Raw genomic sequence first — 18963 nt, forward strand, 5'->3', positions numbered from 1 at the left:
CAGTACAGTGCTATGATGGGAAGAAAAATGCAGCAGAGAACAGTTTCTCTCACCACCACAGCACTCAGCTTGTGAGAGAGGAACCTCTCCTCATACCATAACATTGTGATGGGAACACTCCACTGCTTCTCTGCAGATCAACAGGTCATAGTATCTGAAAGCTGTGTGCGACGAGAATGTGTGTATTATGTCTATATTAAAGATGAAGCAACTGAGTCTGAGATATATTTGCTTGCCTAGGACCCCTAAGAATTCAGGGCTGAGGTGCAATTTGAAGCAGGGACCTCCTAGTTCAATTCATTTAACCAACACCCTACCTTGGGGTAAACCTCCTGACTTTGCCCTTTTTTAACATGTCCATCATCTTGGTATTCTTTGTAGGAGAAGAATACGGCTTGTGTGTTGAAATTTGTCACACCTACAGAGAACATGGGGCTGATGGGAGGATCCAAAATTATGGAGAACCGGACAAGACTAACTAAAACGGACCTCTACTCCAGGCTGAACTTGCCACCAGGCTTTGAGCATCCCTATGATGACCTGCTTGCTGACCCTAAGCGAGATCTGAAGGATAGCACCAATTTGGTGGAGGTGCAGATCGTCCTCATCTGTGCCTACTGCGTCATCATTTTGCTCGGGTTAGTGGGCAACTCCTTGGTGATTCACGTGGTGATCAAGTTCAAGAGCATGCGCACGGTGACCAACTTCTTCATTGCCAACTTGGCCGTGGCCGATCTGCTGGTGAACACGCTCTGCCTGCCGTTCACGTTAGTTTACACATTGCTGGGAGAATGGAAGCTGGGTCCTGTGCTGTGCCACCTTGTGCCATACGCCCAAGGCCTTGCTGTTCAGGTATCCATAGTGACGTTGACTGTGATAGCCTTGGACCGGCACCGCTGCATTGTGTATCACCTGGAGAGCAAAATCTCCAAGAGGATCAGCTTCTTGATCATTGGGGTGGCCTGGGCTGTCAGTGCCATCTTGGCCAGTCCTCTGGCTATCTTCCGGGAGTATTTCTCCATTGAGCTCAACCAGGACTTCAAGATAGTGGTCTGCGCTGAGGCCTGGCCCAGGGAAGGGCTGGTCAATTACAGCACCATCTACAGCGTCTTGATGTTCCTGATCCAATATGTCTTGCCTCTGGCCATCATCTCCTATGCCTATATCCGTATCTGGAGTAAGCTAAAGAACCACATCAGTCCCGGGGCGGCGGGGGACCATTACCACCAGAGGCGTCGGAAAACTACCAAGATGCTGGTGTGTGTTGTGGTGGTGTTTGGGGTCTGCTGGCTGCCCTTCCACATCTTTCAACTCGTCAGCGATATTGACAGCAACGTGTTGGATTTGCAGGAATACAAACTGATCTACACGCTCTTTCATGTCATTGCTATGTGCTCCACTTTTGCCAACCCGCTCCTCTATGGCTGGATGAACAGCAACTACAGAACGGCTTTCCTGACTGCTTTCCGGTGCGAACAGCGGCTGGATTCCATCCACCCAGAGGTATCGCCTGCACTGAAAGCCAAGAAGAAGCTGGAAGCCAAAGAGGAGCATTGCAATGGACCCCCGTTTTCGCAGCCTACAAGTGTCTAGGGGATCAAACTAGATGTGGCAGTGGGCATACACATACACATACCCGTCACGCTCTCTCTTTTTGCAGCTAACAGGTATGGTGGCGATATGGATTGGGACCAGGGGCAGAGGGGGAGAAAAGCCGTTTAATCTTTCCCCTGTCCGATCTTCCTGATGGCATTTGGAAAAGCAAAAGTGCAAGTAGCAGATGGTGGAGCAGGGGGTCATGAGTAGGAAAACAATGTAGGCAGAAAGGATTAAGCCCTTTCCCCTTGTGGCTCTGATCCAATCCTCACCCAATTTGCATTTGCACTGATTTTAAAGAGAGAGAAGTGCATTCACACATCTCTATTGCATTTCTTGTTTGACCCTAAGAAAGCAGTGAAGCTGGACGAAGAATGTGAGTGAGTGCAAGGGGAAATAGTTTGATGCTGATGTATTGTTGGTTGTGCTCAGATGTGCTGCTGATTCATAGAAAGCTTATGAACTGGGTGCAATTTGAGAACGTTCCCAACATTTTCAAGGCCATTTGTCATCAAGTATAACGTCAACTCCAAAGAACTATAAAAGACTAAGCTGGTGCTTGGTTGCGTACAGTGAATTCAGAAGCACAGCCAGCAGTAACGCAGAAGAAAAGGGTTTGCCATTGTCAATGCACATTTTAAAAAGTGAGGAGACAAGACATTGGTAGTTGGAGGCAGATGACAATAAACATTTGACTGCTTGGAACATTGCACAGTCCTTTTAGGCCACAGGATCAAACTACCCTCTAGTGGCAAAGCTGCAAATGGTTGTTGAAGTTGAAACTTGCTGCATCTTTCTTTTTGAAAGAAGTGGGTTTCCTAAAAGTCGTAGTGTACTATGGTTTCTCTCCCCCCCCCCCCGATTTATGTGAAAGTTGTGTTTCCCTGTTGAAGTTAAAAACAAGGTCAGCGAAACATCTACCTTTTAGCCACTTGCAATGAAATTCTGGAAGGCAAACCGCACTTGAAGTTTGTATAATGAAAGTGGTACCCAGCTTGGTATTGTGCAATCTGTTAGTGATGGATTGAGCACCTGCATGGCATCCTGTGAACCATATGTGCCAGCTTGGCCCTGCGACCACGGATGCCTGGGGCTGTGGGTGACATGCAGTGTGCATGGCCCTGGCACTGAAATTTGTGGGTGCCCGGCTCTTTCATGGGGAATTTTGTGGGTGCTTGGGCACCCAGGACCTCAGGGAGTTTGCACTTATGCTGTGAACTGTTTTTGCAGTCCTTTTTGGGAAGGAGAAGGTCGGGGGGGGGGGAGAGAGTTTTACATTAAAGTGGTCCAAACTTTTCTGCAATTGGTTCCGACAGAAGCGGACATAGTTTTCTTTGTTCCTTTACAATGATTTTGTACTATTCATCCGCTTACCAATAGCACCATGCTTATTTCTTCTGCTAATTTATTTTAGCAGAGACAAAAAACTGTCCCTCTCAATGATCTTAGCGCTCAACTATTTTGCAGTTCTGTCTTGTACCCCCTCCCTCTGCCTTTTCAGACCAGTGTTGCCAAAAATTTAACAGGATTCACAGGGGTGCTGCGGTACCAATTCATGGTCTTTCAAACATTTCAGTTAAAAATCTGAGTCTGCTAATGGCAAGATTAGTAATGGGCGAGGAACTAAGAAGTCAAGCAAGTGTACTGGTGTGGATCCCTGTTTATTCTCAAGTCAAGTCTGGGTATTTGGGGTGCCTGCATGCCTTTATGTGAGGGAACTGCAAATGCTTGATCTTTCAGGTATCTTATAGCCTGATTCATACCTGAGTGATTGAAGGTAATCCTGTTTATTCTCAATGGTGTTAAATGGAGTCGGATCCTAGTATTCATTTTAAATGGATTGCAGATTGAGCTGCTGGCACCATTAACACATCATGTTTGAAACTCTTCCTGCTTTATTGCTAGATGCTAAAAAATGACAGTAGAAACACTGCCCATCTTGCTCAATGGTAATGTGTGTTTTTTGTTTTGTTTCTGTTCTTGTGGTTTATGCTTTTATGTCACGCATCTTGCCTGGGATCTGTACCCGTCATTGCACTCTGTGCAATTAAATACGTTCAAATAGAATGCAAGCTAGACATCCGTATGCTGCTGTGTATACCACCAAATGAAGTTTGCATGTGTGTTTGTTAAGAGTTCCATTCTGTTTGCTCAGGTATATGACTTGACTCTCCTGTAAATGCACAGCTATGAATGGCAATGCACACTTCTTCAGCATATATGGTTTGCCTTTTTTTAAAAAAAAACACCCCCCCCCCCAAACCCTGGAATCATTAAAGTTATCAAAACAAAGGATCATTGCTGGCGTGTTTTCCTCACCCACCTTTCGGGCCAAACTAGATGTGCTGCATCATTGGAGCCATTTCTTTAAATGTGGGTAAGCCATGAAAAATGGAGGGTGCAGGGGGATGGAATTCAAGGAACAAATGCTACATGAGTCACAATGCTTGCTACATAGGAAGCTGCCGTATTACTGAGTCAATGGCTGCTAAGCTACGATTGTTCAGTTTTGCTGTTGGTGACAGTATCCCTCTGAATATCCATTGCTGGGAATTGCAAGTGGGGCAGTAGCTGTTGCACTCAAGTTCTGCTTAAGGGCTTCCTCCCATGGACACCTATACGAGCCCTGTGATAAAAGAGTGCTATAGATGGGCCTTTGGCCTGATCCAGCTGGGCTCTTAGACCGGGGGTCGATCTTGCATTGTATTGTCTGCACAGACTGGTGGCAGCTCTCCACAGTTTCAATTGGAGGATAAACCCAGGCATACCTGGAGATGCTGGGGATTGAACCTGAGACCTTCTGCATGCAAGGCAGATGCTCTACCATTGAGCTATGGCATATTCCTCCCTTGCTCACTGCTTGCTTCTATGGGGTTAGTTCCTTGACCTAGCTTTTGCTTCATCTGGCCTCCATTACCCCAAGTCAGCTTGGCTCAGAAAAAGGATCAAGACAGAAAAGGGGGGCAAGCTCTGGTGCTCAATGAAGCGAAAAAGAAAAAGAAAAAAAGGTGCTTCTTCATGTTTTGAAGTTAACTCCTTCGAGAGCTATGGACAGAAACAATGAACAGCATTAGTAGCACGATTCGTAAAAATAGAACGTAAGTAATACACATGTTATAGAACGTTTAACATGGTCCAAAAACCTATTAAATGCATAACACAAAATCTAGCTCTCCTGAACATTTAAACCCACATCGGACTTAAAAAAAATGAAAAAGAAGAAACAATGTTTGCCAGGTACCAAACTTAGACCTTAGCCATGAAATGTTAAAACCTCATTTTTTTCCTCTAAAGAGTGAATAGTAATTTATCTTAAATGTAAATACAATCTTGAGATGCTCACCACCAGCCCTAACATTTACCAAACATGCAGAAAAAATGTGCCTGAAATGAAGGTAAGTATGTGGCGGGCCAATATACAGTGGTGCCCTGCAAGATGAATGCCTCGCAAGATGAAAAACTCGCTAGACGAAAGGGTTTTTCGGTTTTGCGTTGCTTCGCTAGACGAATTTCCCTATGGGCTTGCTTCGCAAGATGAAAACGTCTTGCACTTTTTTTAAAAAGCCGCTTGAAGAGGCGCAGTTGCGACGGGCCGTGCTTCGCAAGACGAAAAACATCGCAAGACGAAAAGACTCGCGGAATGAATTATTTTTGTCTTGCGAGGCACCACTGTATGAGCAGGGCAGACCTGCATGTCATGAAACATCAGATTGCAGCTAGGGTTTGGCCCTGGAGGCGCCCTGAAATATGAGTCATGGGGGCTGAGCATGGAAGCAGCTAATCAATTGCTTCCTGTGCTTAAACATGGGAGATACCTGAGCCTATGGATACCATGCCCTGTAGGGTGTGTGTGTGTGTGTGTGTGGAACTTGAGGCTTCTCAGATTGTGGTTTCTCAGTTTTGTTTGAACTCCAAGATCTACCAGCGGAAGCCAAGTGCAAAAGACATGTTGTTAGAATGAAAGAGCAGGGTGCCTCTGAGGACATTCTGAGCCTAGGCATTTGTTTTCAGTGCAAGAACTGGGCTGGTCTCACAAAGATTTCCCCTAAGAGTCCTCTCCTTGTTTCCTCTCTACATTTCAGCAGCCTAGTAGAGGCATGGAAAGTTATTATGCTGCTGATAATGTTAGAGTCAGAAGGCAGGAACATTGCCGAACAACCGCAAATCACCCAGAGATCAGTCAGTAGATGCTGATCTACTTTCTGATTATACGACAAGTAATCAGTTCCCTTTAATAACTATGCAGTGGGACAATTGTGCCTACATGCACTTCAAGCACAAGTTCAGCAAACACAAAAGTTCAACAACACCACTAAAAATAAGAACATATGGAAAACATTTAAAATAATTTAAAAGTATGTGCAGCAATCACATACTCGCTCCTAGATGACACAGAGCTGCGCTTGGCAGTCCTGCTACCTATAAATGTGTCTGCAGGTGGCATTCAGTTGGTGGGGTGGGGGGAGAGGAAGGAAAGAGCGATGCAGCTTGAAAACCTTGGGGCCTTCCAAGATGCCCAAAGAGGCTCTTTGTGAAAGGCACCTCTCTGCAATAAGAAGCAAATGGAGAGAGGTCCAACCAAGCTAATTTTAGCTCTGAGGAGTTTTGTGCCGTAACTAAAGTTGTGCCCTGGGAATACTGTGGCAGCTTGAGTGGGCTGCTTCCACACTCATAGCATGCAGCTCCAACCCTTCAGGTTATTTCCAAGCCGGTGCCTTTTTCCCAGAGAGTACATATGCAAGAGTTCTCTGAGGCGGAGCACCTGAAGCAACTCACATGTTATTATCTCTGGCAAATTCAAGGCATGTATAATGAATGCAGACATCAGTCAGAGCATGTGAACTGCTTCCTAAGCACCATAAATAGATGCAGAAAGGTCAGTTGCTCTTTTTCAGAGTGGGGAGCATGTGGCTTTCCAGATGTTGTTTGACTCCAATTCCCATCAGCCACAGCCAGCATGGCCAATGGGACAAGTTGATTTCCCCTCCCAAGTGGAAACTAACCAAGCCAGCTATCTACTATTGTTTCAGCGAAAATACCCAATCTCTCCACATTTCCCCACAGGGTACAGCTTCAGCTACCTGCAGCCGCACAGCACTCTGCCTTTGCTTCTGCTTAGGAACTGTTGAACAATCATGTTGTTGCCTCATCCATTTGGCTAATTGTTCTGTTTTAAAAATGAGCATTTGAAAACAGTGCTAAACAAATGAAGATCCTATTTAACTTTTGCAGGAATAGATAATGCCACAGGCAGTCCTGCTTATGTGTTTTTTTGGGCATGTTGATGAATAAATATTGTGATGACCCGAAGTCATGTGAAAGGCTTGGTAGAGAATGCATAGTTTCACAACACGTAAGAGGCACAAAGGCTTTATTTTCTTCCGATGTAGGAATAACAATGAGAAAGTTAAATCTAGTGTACAAATGATAGTGCATATTGTTTGTCAAGCTGTGGGAGAAAACTCCTTTTCATATTATATTTCCTGGCAAATGAAAAAAGGACAGGAACATAGGAAGCTGGCAAAAGACCATTGGCCCAGTTAGCTCAGTATTAACTACAATGATTGGCAGCAGCTGTCCAGATTTTCTTTCCTAGCCCTTGATGCTGAAACTCGGAGCGTTTGTATGCAAAGCACTTACTTCACCACTGAGCTCTGGCTGAAGATCACATCACCCACACTGTTTGATTAAATATCCTTTCTCTCTGCCTTGTTCTTCATTTTTGGAAGTTAGCTGGGTGAACTGGCCTTGTTCAAAACTTGCAAAACACTTTGCTCTTCTCTGGCCATGTAGAGGGTCACTTGAAACATGCCTGGCTTCCAGAGAGGTTCATCTGTTCCCTTTCTAAGAAAGTCTAGAAGAGTGCAACCCTATATGTCTCTACTCAGAAGCAAGTTCCATGGTTTTGAGTGAGGCCTACTCCCAGGGATGTCTGTATAGTGGGTTGCAAGTTTAAACTCTTTTGTCTACTGATGTTGTATCTGCTACTGGGTCTATGCAGAAACAGCTCAATGTGTGAGATGGGGTGGAGCTGCTCGCTTCCTGGCAAATGAGTCATTGTTGCCGGGAAGTAGAGAGAAGGGAAGAGGCAGCAGGGAAGTCAGCATGCTACACCAGCAGAACAAGTCCCGTGCTCCTTGCAGTATTTTTGCACCACAACAAACTCCGTACCGCATCACTATTCCCTTCCAGATAAGCAACAGTGACCTACCTGCTGGGAAGCTGATGTAGTGGCCCAACTCACCATGTAAGCCAGTTCTGCTTCAAGCGTATACAGTTGTTCCTTGGAAGTCGAACAGAATCCATTCCGGAAGTCTGTCCGACTTCCTAAACATTCAGGAACCAAACTGCAGCTTCTGATTGGCTGCAGGAAGCTCCTGCAGCCAATCGGAAGCAGCTGAAACCACGTCAGACATTTGGCTTCCTAAAGAACGTTAAAAAACACTCACTTCTGGGTTTCGATTATTTGGGAGCCAATTTGTTCGAGATCCAAGGTATGATTGCACTAGAAATTTAGCTTTGCAGAATTGAAGTGGATTAAAGCACGGTCACTATGGCGCAACAAATCTGCTTTTTAAAAACATGCCCCATTGGGAAAGTAATGGGGAGATGTAGTGAAAAGTGTGAGGTGAACGAATGATTGACTGGAAGATGTGTGAACACCCTGCAAGCAAATCAGAATGAGTGTCGATTGTCATATAACCACCTCGTAAACAAATCATAACAAATGCTCAGTAACAACCATAGTCTAACCAGTGTGTAAGCTTTGTGGAAGTAAAACAGGATGAAGAAGCAGGTCATCTGGAGAAGCCCTAAGTCAAACATCGGAGCAAGTCACACTTTCAAAGTGTTGAACAAATACTTATTAATCATTGCATTATCGTTGTAAAGAGGATAAATGGCTAGAGACAGGTAGCCAAATGGGTAGAATGAAACACTAAATCGTGAGTCTGCAGGGATCTGATGTAGAACTCTGAGCTCTTGTATAGCTTAGCATAAACACCTGGCTCTGCCTCCTGTTTCAGCAAATTTGTAGAAATGAAATATAATGGGGCACATATTTCAAGGAAATGGGGAGGTGGTATTGGGGCACTTGGTGATCCACACAGAACTGAGCAGGTACATAAGCAGAGTTCTAATGGATCCTTGCTGGGAATTCAAACCTGAGCACAGATGGTACATTCCATTAAGGAGAGAAATGCTGCTGGAACAGAAATTCTACATACTGCCTTGAATCTCCCGCACCACCCTGGCACTGCCTTGCCTGTATTAAAATGCTGGCTCCAGAGTCCGAGGGGGCTCCCGGCAGTCATAGCTCATACGGTATGCTTTTCTGAGTGGTGGCAAGTTCAAGGTTGCCTTTACAAGATCAGAAAAACAAAGGCAGCTCTGTTAAAGCACAGTAACTCCCTCTCCTCTCAAATCCACAGTTGGGTAATACCGAACAAGCGTTCACAACATAGAGGACATGGTGCATTGCAAACAACAGCACCGCCACACACATTTTCAAATGTATTTGTTAAATTGGCACCTCACCTTTCCATCAAATCGGGTGTGTGTGTAAAATAAAACACACAAGAAAAGAATGAAAGGACAGGTAAAACATAAAATCAACAAAAGGAAAAGGCCACCTAAAACCAATTACATCATATTTACAAGCCATTTTTACAGCCTGTCTAGATCATGTCTTTGCCTGCTGGTGTAAAGTCACTGGAGACGGGCCTCCCTTGGCCAAGAATTCCAGTTCCTAGGTGCAGCCACCAAGAAGGCCCACACCTGAATTAAACTAAAGGCCTTATTTCACCCAGATAGCAATATTTTGTAGCAATGCAATAAGGCTAGACTTCCTAGCTGGTGCTTTAGTTGAGAGTCTTAATATACGCATATTTCTTATCTAAAAAGTTAAAGTCAGAGTAGACCCACTGAAGTTAATGGACATGGCTAACTTGCAACCTTTAATTATTGCAGAATTTCCCAGAGTTACATCCAACACTAGACCCTACTCTGCCTTAACCTCTACACACACTGGCTGCAATACTCTTATTCATAAGTGGTTCTAAAAATGAAAATGTTAATGTAGTATAATCTAAAGAAATGTAAAATGTTGCATCCAGATTGCCTTTTTCCATATCAAATTAGCTAATTTCCTCCCAAAGGGAGGTGTAAAATAGCCAGCAGTAAATGACTGCGGGGACATTTGGACATTTGGGAGGGGGTGTGTGTGTTATTGTGGTGATGGCGGGGTGTGTAAATGGCTGCCCCCACTGGCCAAAAAGCAAAATCAAACATTGACCACCTCATTTTCAAACTGCCCTAAAGCTTTTAGAGTTCACCCTCCCTGAAGATTACTCCAATACTTTGGATGGCATTTTTTGCCCCCAGAGTCAGGAAAGGATCTGGGCTGAATACTTTGGCTCAGAACTATAAGAAAAGCACAGTGAAAATGAAAACTGCTTTCTGATCTCCCTTCCAGAGGTGATTCCACGAATCCTCTCAAGGTCCTGGAACATGTCAACTCATTATCAGCGGTATTGTCTTAAGATTGGACAAGAGATTGCACTGGCTAGAACTTTCATAACTACAGATTGCTTTAAAATGAAAGTAATAAGCTGATATGATCCCCAAAATGTAAAATGTTCCATGCTGTGTCAAAATGCCTTTCACCATGCCAAACATAATAGCAGTTCTTTTCCCCCCTTCAGTCAAAGGAAGGTCATTTGGAGCCAGGATGACTGTAACTAACTCAAGAGTCCAAGTTACTAGGCACATCTGTTGCAGGGAAAAATACAGGTAAATGGCTAGGAAATAGCTGGGGAGTCCTGTGGGAGGTGAGAGCAATTTTGGCAAAGGGACATACTTCCCCCACCTCTCTTTCCCCCACCTGGCTAAGAATGTTATAATCTAGGTGTCTCTGTGTGAAAAGAACAATGCACACTGCAGTTTGAGGTCCTCTCCCAATCCAGACTATCATTTTTTGCAGGAGGAATTCAATTGCATACTGATGGTTTTAGGTTTGCACAGAGAAATTGGTTTTAAAAGCACCCAGGCAATCTTGTGAAACAAACCAAACTTTTTAAAAAAACAAATTGACTTTTTTGTGATAAGGAACATGCATTAGAAAGCGTGGGATGCTAATTGAGTGATGAGAAATCGTATAGCCTCCGTGCAAACAAATCAGGCTCAGTAAACCACAAAAGTTACAGAACCTCCATGGAAGTTTTGTGCAAACGAAACAGCGTGAGTGCCGAATTAGAAGGTCACATGGAAGCGCCCTGAATTAGAGCTGAAGAAATGCACAGGGAGCTATGTTCTGAACCATGTTAGCAAACAGCATTTTGGGGTGCTGGCTAGGGTTGCCATACTCCTGGAAAACCCGGACATGTCCTCTTTTTAGGGGTCAACATGCCCATCTGGATGAATTTTCACATTTCAAAGGAAATGTCTGGGGTTTTTTTGGGGGGGGGTTGGGGGCTTGCACATGCTTGGGAGGGCACTGTGCCCCAGTAGCACATGCACCGCAGCAGAGTAAGGCTGTCTCAGTGAAGATCAGGTAGGAGCTGGGGTCCGTGAGCCAGTGTGGTGTAGTGGTTAAGAGTGGTGGACTCGTAATCTGGTGAACTGGGTTCGATTCCCCGCTCCTCCACATGCAGCTGCTGGGTGACCTTGGGCCAGTCACACTTCTTTGAAGTCTCTCAGCCTCACTCACCTCACAGACTGTTTGTTCTGAGGGAGGAAGGGAAAGAAAAATGTTAGCCACTTTGAGACTCCTTTGGGCAGTGATAAAGTGGGATATCAAATCCAAACTCTTCTTTTTTTTCTTCTGCCCGGGCTGGCAGCAGCTCAGGCTTTGGTGGCTTTGGTTTGGGCTTTGGCTCAGGCTGCTCTGCATGCTGCAGCTGCTGCCAGCCTGAGCTGGGGAAAGAGGTGCATGGGCACAGAGGTGGCCCCATGTGCCCACATGCCTCTTTTCCCTGGCTCGGGCTGGCACCAGCTCAGGCTGCCCTCTTTTTTGCTCTTCAAGATATAGCAACCCTGGAGTTGGCTCTTTCTCCAGAAATATTCGGCATGGGAGCAATGGAGTCTTGACACTGTATCTCTGTTAGTGGTGCAGTTCTGCTGTTTTAGACCCTGAACATACAGTGTGGGTGTGTAGCTTTAAATGGCCATATGTATTCAATTAATTTTTCTTTTCTTCCATCCTCGCTGCACACCATGCTTTATGACTGTGCATTCCTGATACATTAGAAGGACAAATAAACAAGATGAAAAAACATGTTCAAATCCTGAGAAAAAGGAAATATCCTTAGAATGCTCAGTGCCATGTCTTAAACTCACTCAGTTCATAGCACCGTCATAACTAGAAGAATAAAACGAGAGTCTGCTTCTGCTATCCTAAGCACAGTTGATGTCGAAAAGGCTAATATATGTTTTGAAATGAAAATAATAGAATGCTGATGCCCAGAATTTTCCCATTTGATAGGGATTCCGTTTGTGGAGTATGTGAATCAGCATGTTATTTCCTCAGTAATCCATTCTAGTGTGAATGAATGAGTGTGGGAATACACATACACATATCCTAGCCCTTTGTTGTGCTGTTAATACCAAATAGACTTTTGCTGGCCTGTAAATGTTAAAATTGTATTTGCTTGATTGTAACTTAGTGGCTGATCTGTGATTGTAATAATAAAGATTGATTGAAATGATAAAGTGAACATATGCCCCCTTTTATGTGCCCAGCTGCCTGCTCCCTGACTATAAAACGTTTTTAAAAATACAAGGAAAGGATGTGGTGGCAACCAGATTTGGCCCTGGGCCCAGATGCTGACACGAGGCCTCTTTGCTGCTGCCCCATCATCTCCCACTCCCTGGTTAGTCCAGCCCAAGCGATCCAGCACAAGCAATACCTCATGCCTCTCAGAGGCTCTGCACAACAGTCCCAGCTTGCATGTCCAGTGATCAGGTAAAAGCAAGTTACAGTCCAAAATATTTTGGAGAGCACCAGATTGGGGAAGGCTGTCTTTAATCAATGCAGCACAGAGACCAACTAGTCTGTCTGTCAAGCCAGAACATGGGAACCAAGAGGAGAAAGGATGACGAAGGTATGGATTTCATTCTCCTGTTCAGTGTCCTCCTTACTGGCTTTAGGAACACACTGACCACATTAATATACCTCCTTGAGGCATTTCCCATTCTGTGTGCTCTTCATGAGTAGAATGGTGGATATGGTTTTAATGAATGAATAAATCTGCTTGGCAGTATGTGGCAAGCTGAATATTAGTCAACAGGGTGCTACATGTGCCATGGATCTGATGCAAGAATGATTGACTTGTGGTCCTCCAAATGCTGGACTACAACTCCCATCATTCCTCACCATTGGGCAGGTTGGCTGCCCAACATCTGGAGGGTCATGGGCTCCCCTTCCCTGATCTAATGCAATGTGACAATTTTTATGTTCTCATTGATCATTCAAGTAACATTAATAGCTTTTAAAAAAGATCTCATTGAAGCATACAGCCTTGAGTGCAAAATTAGTTCTTACTTAAATAAGGTGGGGAATTCAACGAAAGGAGTAGACTGACATAGTAGCAATATAATCAGTGGTCACGGCATCTAAGCATAACTTACTAAATCCTCATGTGGCAACTCAAGTTTTGACAAGGATAGCAAGCAGAATAGTTGTTTTCCCCATCACAATTTTTCTCTTAATAAGATCCTGAGCGACGAGTTGAAATAAGAATTGCGATGATAGTTTCTGCTTCAACCCAAGGGCTGGTTAATCTGCTTCCTTCACAGCTGCAACTGCTTAAGAGCAGCTTGCTTCAGTCAAATGCTGTGATGGAAGAGAGGAAACACATTAAAATCCCAACTTTGAACTGGCCAATCAGGGGCCCTCCAGTGGGCGGAGCCTTGCTAGTGGACCGTGAATCGGGTGCTTCCATTCCGGTCTTCCCATAACACATAAAAGCTGACTGCACTTGGCATCTTCAGCGCAGTCAGGAGAAGCGTAAGGTCTGTTGGCAAAGATATAATGCCCAATATATAGGAAGGTGACCCTTTCCAGGGAATAGCCATCTAGCATCCAGTGTCACTTCATAATGAATATTGATTCATTATGGCAGCTTACATTGCATTATCTCCATGTAATCTCTGTAGAGGCAGGATGTTTACAGCTCTTGTAAGCGGCCTTTCAATTTGTTCTAGTGTTAGAAAAGGGCAGCCAGCCATCAAAATGTGTCATGCTTCATGTTTATTGCTTGTGCTCTCTATCTTCTGTTGAGGTCCAAAAGGTTGCTCTTAGACAGGAATTTTTGTTTTCCCCTTTTCAATGATGAAGGTTTTATAGCCAGTTTCATCCTGTGACATGACATCAGTGATGGGAAGGAGCAGCATGAAGGCCACCACCACATCACTCCCTCTTCCACTCTGACCTGATTTCCTACAGCAGCAGCATGAAGGTGCGGGCAAACAGACCTTGTCTAGGGGTCGCGTCCCTGAGGCAAGAACGCCACTGACACAAGACCATCAACCGTGTCTCACTAATGGAAGCCCAGGCTTGCTGGTCTCATAATGGTGCTTCGGGACAAAGGTGTTTGTGTGGGTGTGTGGAAATATAATTTGTTCGACAGAGATAGATAGGCATTTCTGTGTGCCTTCCTTTCATTTTATGGCTCTCTACCTGTGAAACAATGGTGTTCATTCAATGTGCTAAAAGACAATAAATTATTAAGGCTGGAGAGACAGTAGTATGAGATATGAGAAAATATTACATTTTTTGCTGGTATAATAACAACAGAAATGCTCTTTGATATCTCTCTTTTAGGTGGAAAATAGATATATACAGTGGTACCTCGGGTTAAGTACTTAATTCGTTCTGGAGGTCCGTTCTTAACCTGAAACTGTTCTTAACCTGAAGCACCACTTAGCTAATGGGGCCTCCCACTGCTGCCGCGCCGCCAGAGCACAATTTCTGTTCTCATCCTGAAGCAAAGTTCTTAACCCGAGGTACTATTTCTGGGTTAGTGGAGTCTGTAACCTGAAGCGTATGTAACCCGAGGTACCACTGTAGTTGTAGCTATTCTTCATATTCTATTGTACACCCTTTTATATTATTTTATGGTGCTCACTTTGGCAGCACTATACTGAAACTGGAACAATATTATTTTATGCTATAGTTTTTCCATTTTGCTGCATGCACATGAGATTACCCCATTCGTTTTCATGCAGGATACAATCCAGTGTGGGATCACTGATCCCTAAAAAGTTTTAAATTGTTGTGGATTGCAGAGAGTTAGGGTTTCATATAGCACTGGGGTGAAATGAAAGCTAGCAAAGCCATTTTGTTTTTACCAGCAAAATACCCACCCAACCAGTTTTTGTTGCGTTGGGGGAGGGGTGGTGGTGGTTTCCAGAATAGCTCCTGGTGAGGTGTGCTCTGCATCTGGTACTTGAATGAAAATCAGCAAAACTTTCCCTACTTATATATAACTGCTCAACAACAACCAACATTCTCGATACTGATCTGCTTAAAAAAATGTTTTAGTCCTTGTTTCACGTTCCATTGGATGCAAAGTTCATTAATTAAAGGTGCTGATGCAAATGACAGCACAGAGTTTATAAGAGAACCGCTTGGGAATTGTGCCTACAAGGTGTTCTGAAGTGAAGCCAGCTTCCCTCCCAATGAAAACAGCAGCTTTGGTAGGTGGGTGGTAGCATGGGAAAAGAGAGGAGTCCAGGGTTAATCCCTCCCACCCTATGAAGCCCTGTTCCTGCTATTTGCATTACAAAAATCATGCATGTTAATAGCATTCACACAAACCCACATCTGCTTTGTCCCATCAATGGGCTGGTTTTGACACATGCTCGCTCCCTGCGGTATTCATTTTCAATTTGTTCAGATTGCTTAGAAATGAAGGCCACACATTGGCTCCCTGTGGGATTCAGAAAGATTTAATTAGTGAATCTAATCTAATCCCTTAAAAACTATACTCACCTTGAGATGTGGCTGTGCTGGTCCTCTGCGCATCTGTAGAGATGGGGAAGAAATTCTTTTCAATTCTCTTCAATTTGCATCGAAAGATGAACCTACCCAATTTATAGAATCATAGAATCAGAATTGTAGATTTGGAAGGGACACAAGGGTCACCTAGCCCAACCCCCTGCAATGCAGGGATCTCAACTAAAGCATCCATGGCGGACACTTCCTGAAACAATACACAAACCGAAGCCTTGTCATCGTTTGAAGTTCACACTTCTGCATTGCAGTTCTCCAATCAAGTAGTGTGCAGAAAAATGTGCATACAAAGTACTGTAATGTGTACATAAGAATGCATTTGTTAGTGAAACTAACATACTACAGAAAAATGCATGCAAAAATGTGTATATTTGGCAAAAAAATGCATATCAAAATTAAGAGAAATATGCAGTAAAATGCTGAGTTTTCGTTTAAAAATGAAATTGTAAGCTTATGTGGAAAACCAAACTTAAGAATGGAAAAAAGAGATACTGTCAGGAACTCAACTGACAGATTCACCCATGCCTAGCAATATGTCAACAGGGCCTCATGTCAAATCTCCCTCTCTCTCCCCCCCCCCTCTCTCAAAAGACTCCCCAGATTTGGTATCCAATATTGCATCTATTCTAGGGAATAAATGCTAGTGGCTTTAGTAAAAACTGATCCAAATAAACCATACATAAACAGATGGAAAAGGGTTCTAGTGCTATGTGGATTGCATCATTTTGACAGAGGTCTTTCAGTGCAAATGACCTGTTTTACCTTGCGCTTTCATTGGCTTAAGCAGGTTCAATGCATAGTTTATGGGAGTGAGATAGAGAGTGACAGTGACTGCTCATAGCCCTAGAACAGATCGCAAGGACTTCACAAATCAATTTTGTTTCCATGACCAGTAGTGGCAAAAAGCAAGTCCTTGGAGGGCTAACACAAGTTTATCATCACAAATGTGTATCTTCTGCCAAATGAACAGCGGAAACGAGCAGTCAGTTGATGCAGGGCTGTGGCTCCATCGCAGCAGGTTTCTCCCTTAAAAGCAATTCTTAGCAATACAGAACAAGAATGTTGATGAAAAGAGGGAGCCACTGCATAGCCCAACTTTAATGAAATTTCTTTACAATTATACTTTTAAATTAGAAGTAGCATCTGTTCTTTTGTTCAAATCTGGCCACCTAATTTCACAGTTCAGTTGGAAACGGCACCAGGTAATAAGGAGGGAACTTAAGGTGGGAGGGAACTCATACGGATTTACATTTTTGGAGTGGTGAGAAATACACTTTTAATTAAACATTTCTACATCCCTTCCAGTCTTCCCGACCATTTTTAAAATATATATTGCAGGACAGATTTTACGGGTGTCATTATTTGCCACACCTAAATCCTTTGGTGATAGCAGAATGCAGAGACATAAAACTGAAAAACACTTAACTGAATATGAAGTGTTTTATGGGGCAGGTTGGCGGTGATTCATCACCAGGCATGCAAATTCCTTCATTGTCAGCATTGGAAAAAGATGCCCAACTGCAAATGGTAGGGTTGCAAAGCTTCTGTCGCTGTCCATGGTATTTGAAATGTTTCATACCTATTTAAGAAACTCCCTTCCCTAATGCCGTTACTTCTTCTACTGCAAAGATAGTGATTTATTCTCCTTCTTTCCTGCCTTGACTACTTTAAGGCTGCAATCATGTACCTGCACAGTACATACTTAACTTGAGAGAAAGCTCCACTGAGACTAGTGGAACATACTTTGGAATAAATACATATATCATTGCACTTCTTTCTGGTTTGCCCCTTTACCAGCTTCACCCTCTCTCCTCCATTTCTCACTCTGCTTCTAGCCTGATTTATTTTGTGGGCTAAACTCCATGTTATATTAAGCATGCTTTGAAAAAGTGTATGCTCAACACAGATCCCTTTATTTCTCAATGAAAAAAACAGTCAAGCAGCTCCACACACACACACACACACCACCCCAACCTGGCTTGCAACCACATTGTGCGAGGGGGAAGAAATTCACTGCAATGTTTTCTTGCCTAAAATTGCCCTGCCCTAGCTGCTTTTAGCTCAACATGGTGCTACTTTCAGTAAGCAGCATGCAAATAGAGCAGCAGGGGGAAAACTCAGAGCCAAGTATTCCTGGAAACTGCCAGTGTCTTACTCTTTTTTGGCTATCCAATTTAACTTGCACTTTGATGGATGATCATAGTTGTCACTGATCAATTGTTTGAGAAGTCACTATTTGCAAGAGAACATTTATGTTGCTCCTTGTTCCATTTGCCATGGCGAAAATCTCTATAGGTTCAGGAGGCAGAGCTATAGTAAAAAGCAGAAGAGGCCCTTAGCACAGGGTTAGAAAACTTCCAGATGTTGCTCACAACTCAAGACTGAGCTTTTTTCTTTTCTTTTAAAATAACTTGCAGATCTTCACAGAAGACAACAGCACTCGCTGGAAGCAATCTATATTTCACACATATTCTTTATTTATTATTTACTAAATAATAAAAAGCCCATACTTTTTGTCACTGCCATATTTATATCCCACCCTTCCTTCAAAGGACCTCACAGAAGGGCAATCTGGTTCTTTAGACGACTGCAAAATATTGATCAACTGGTTGTCATTGCATCCTTCCCAAAACAACAATTTATTGATGAAGTAAATTGGAGAAAGTATGATTTGCTGCATTTTTTTGTCGAGTGTGGAATGAATGCATCAATGCAACAGCTTCAAAATGACTTAAACTGTCACCTTCTTCTCATTACTTCATTGTAGTTTATAACAGCTGCCATTGGTGTGGTGAGTTTGAAACCATGCATGAAGGGGAAGAGATAGAGAACTGAGTGGTTGTAACTTCAGAGTGGTTATAAAAATATGATAAATGGGTAGAGTTACCATAGTCCATGATGGATTGTCTCAATTACTTCTCATCTGCAACATAATTCACTTAGGTATAATGTACCAAAGAGCTGCTGGCAAGCACATCTCCAGTGTTGTTGAGCTAAATATAAAAACCTTTTGATAATGCAGTGTGAAGGAAGGAAATATCAGAAGCTGTTAGGGATGAGCAGATGTCTCCATTTCCCATTTCTTTATTGGCACATGGGTTCACTGTGCTCCAAGTTTGACGCTCCTGAATTATGAACTTAGAAACATTTCTAAAATTCTAAAATATGACAATGCAAATTTTGCTGCAGCTTACATCGGCTTTGCACCCCCCTGGTCTCCATCTAACATTGTCACTGAATATTTTCAAACTGATTAAACATTGGGGGAACCCCCACCCCAAACAAACTTAGTTCTGATGTTGATGTGGCTCTGTCAAGAGTCTTTGTGTGCTGTGTTATAATGTGTGTATGCCTTA

General features: G+C 43.4%; 1 protein-coding gene across 11 annotated transcripts in view; it reads left to right on the forward strand.

Moving 5' to 3' along the window:
* Positions 1-18061, forward strand: part of NPY2R (neuropeptide Y receptor Y2) — a 28690-nt gene extending 10629 nt beyond the window's left edge. For 8 of the 11 annotated variants that reach the window (XM_083520106.1, XM_083520108.1, XM_083520109.1 and 5 more), the window contains one exon: positions 382-3888. In XM_083520106.1, the coding sequence (XP_083376232.1) occupies positions 382-1593 (1212 nt within the window). In that variant the 3' untranslated portion in view covers positions 1594-3888. Of the gene's footprint in view, positions 1-381; positions 3889-18024 lie in introns of those variants that run through there. The other 3 variants (XM_083520114.1, XM_083520107.1, XR_014529916.1) reach the window with 2 other exon arrangements.
* Positions 18062-18963: the final 902 nt, after the last annotated feature.

This window comes from Podarcis liolepis (assembly GCF_965112155.1).
Source record: "Podarcis liolepis genome assembly, chromosome: 9".
Taxonomy (NCBI): domain Eukaryota; kingdom Metazoa; phylum Chordata; class Lepidosauria; order Squamata; family Lacertidae; genus Podarcis; species Podarcis liolepis.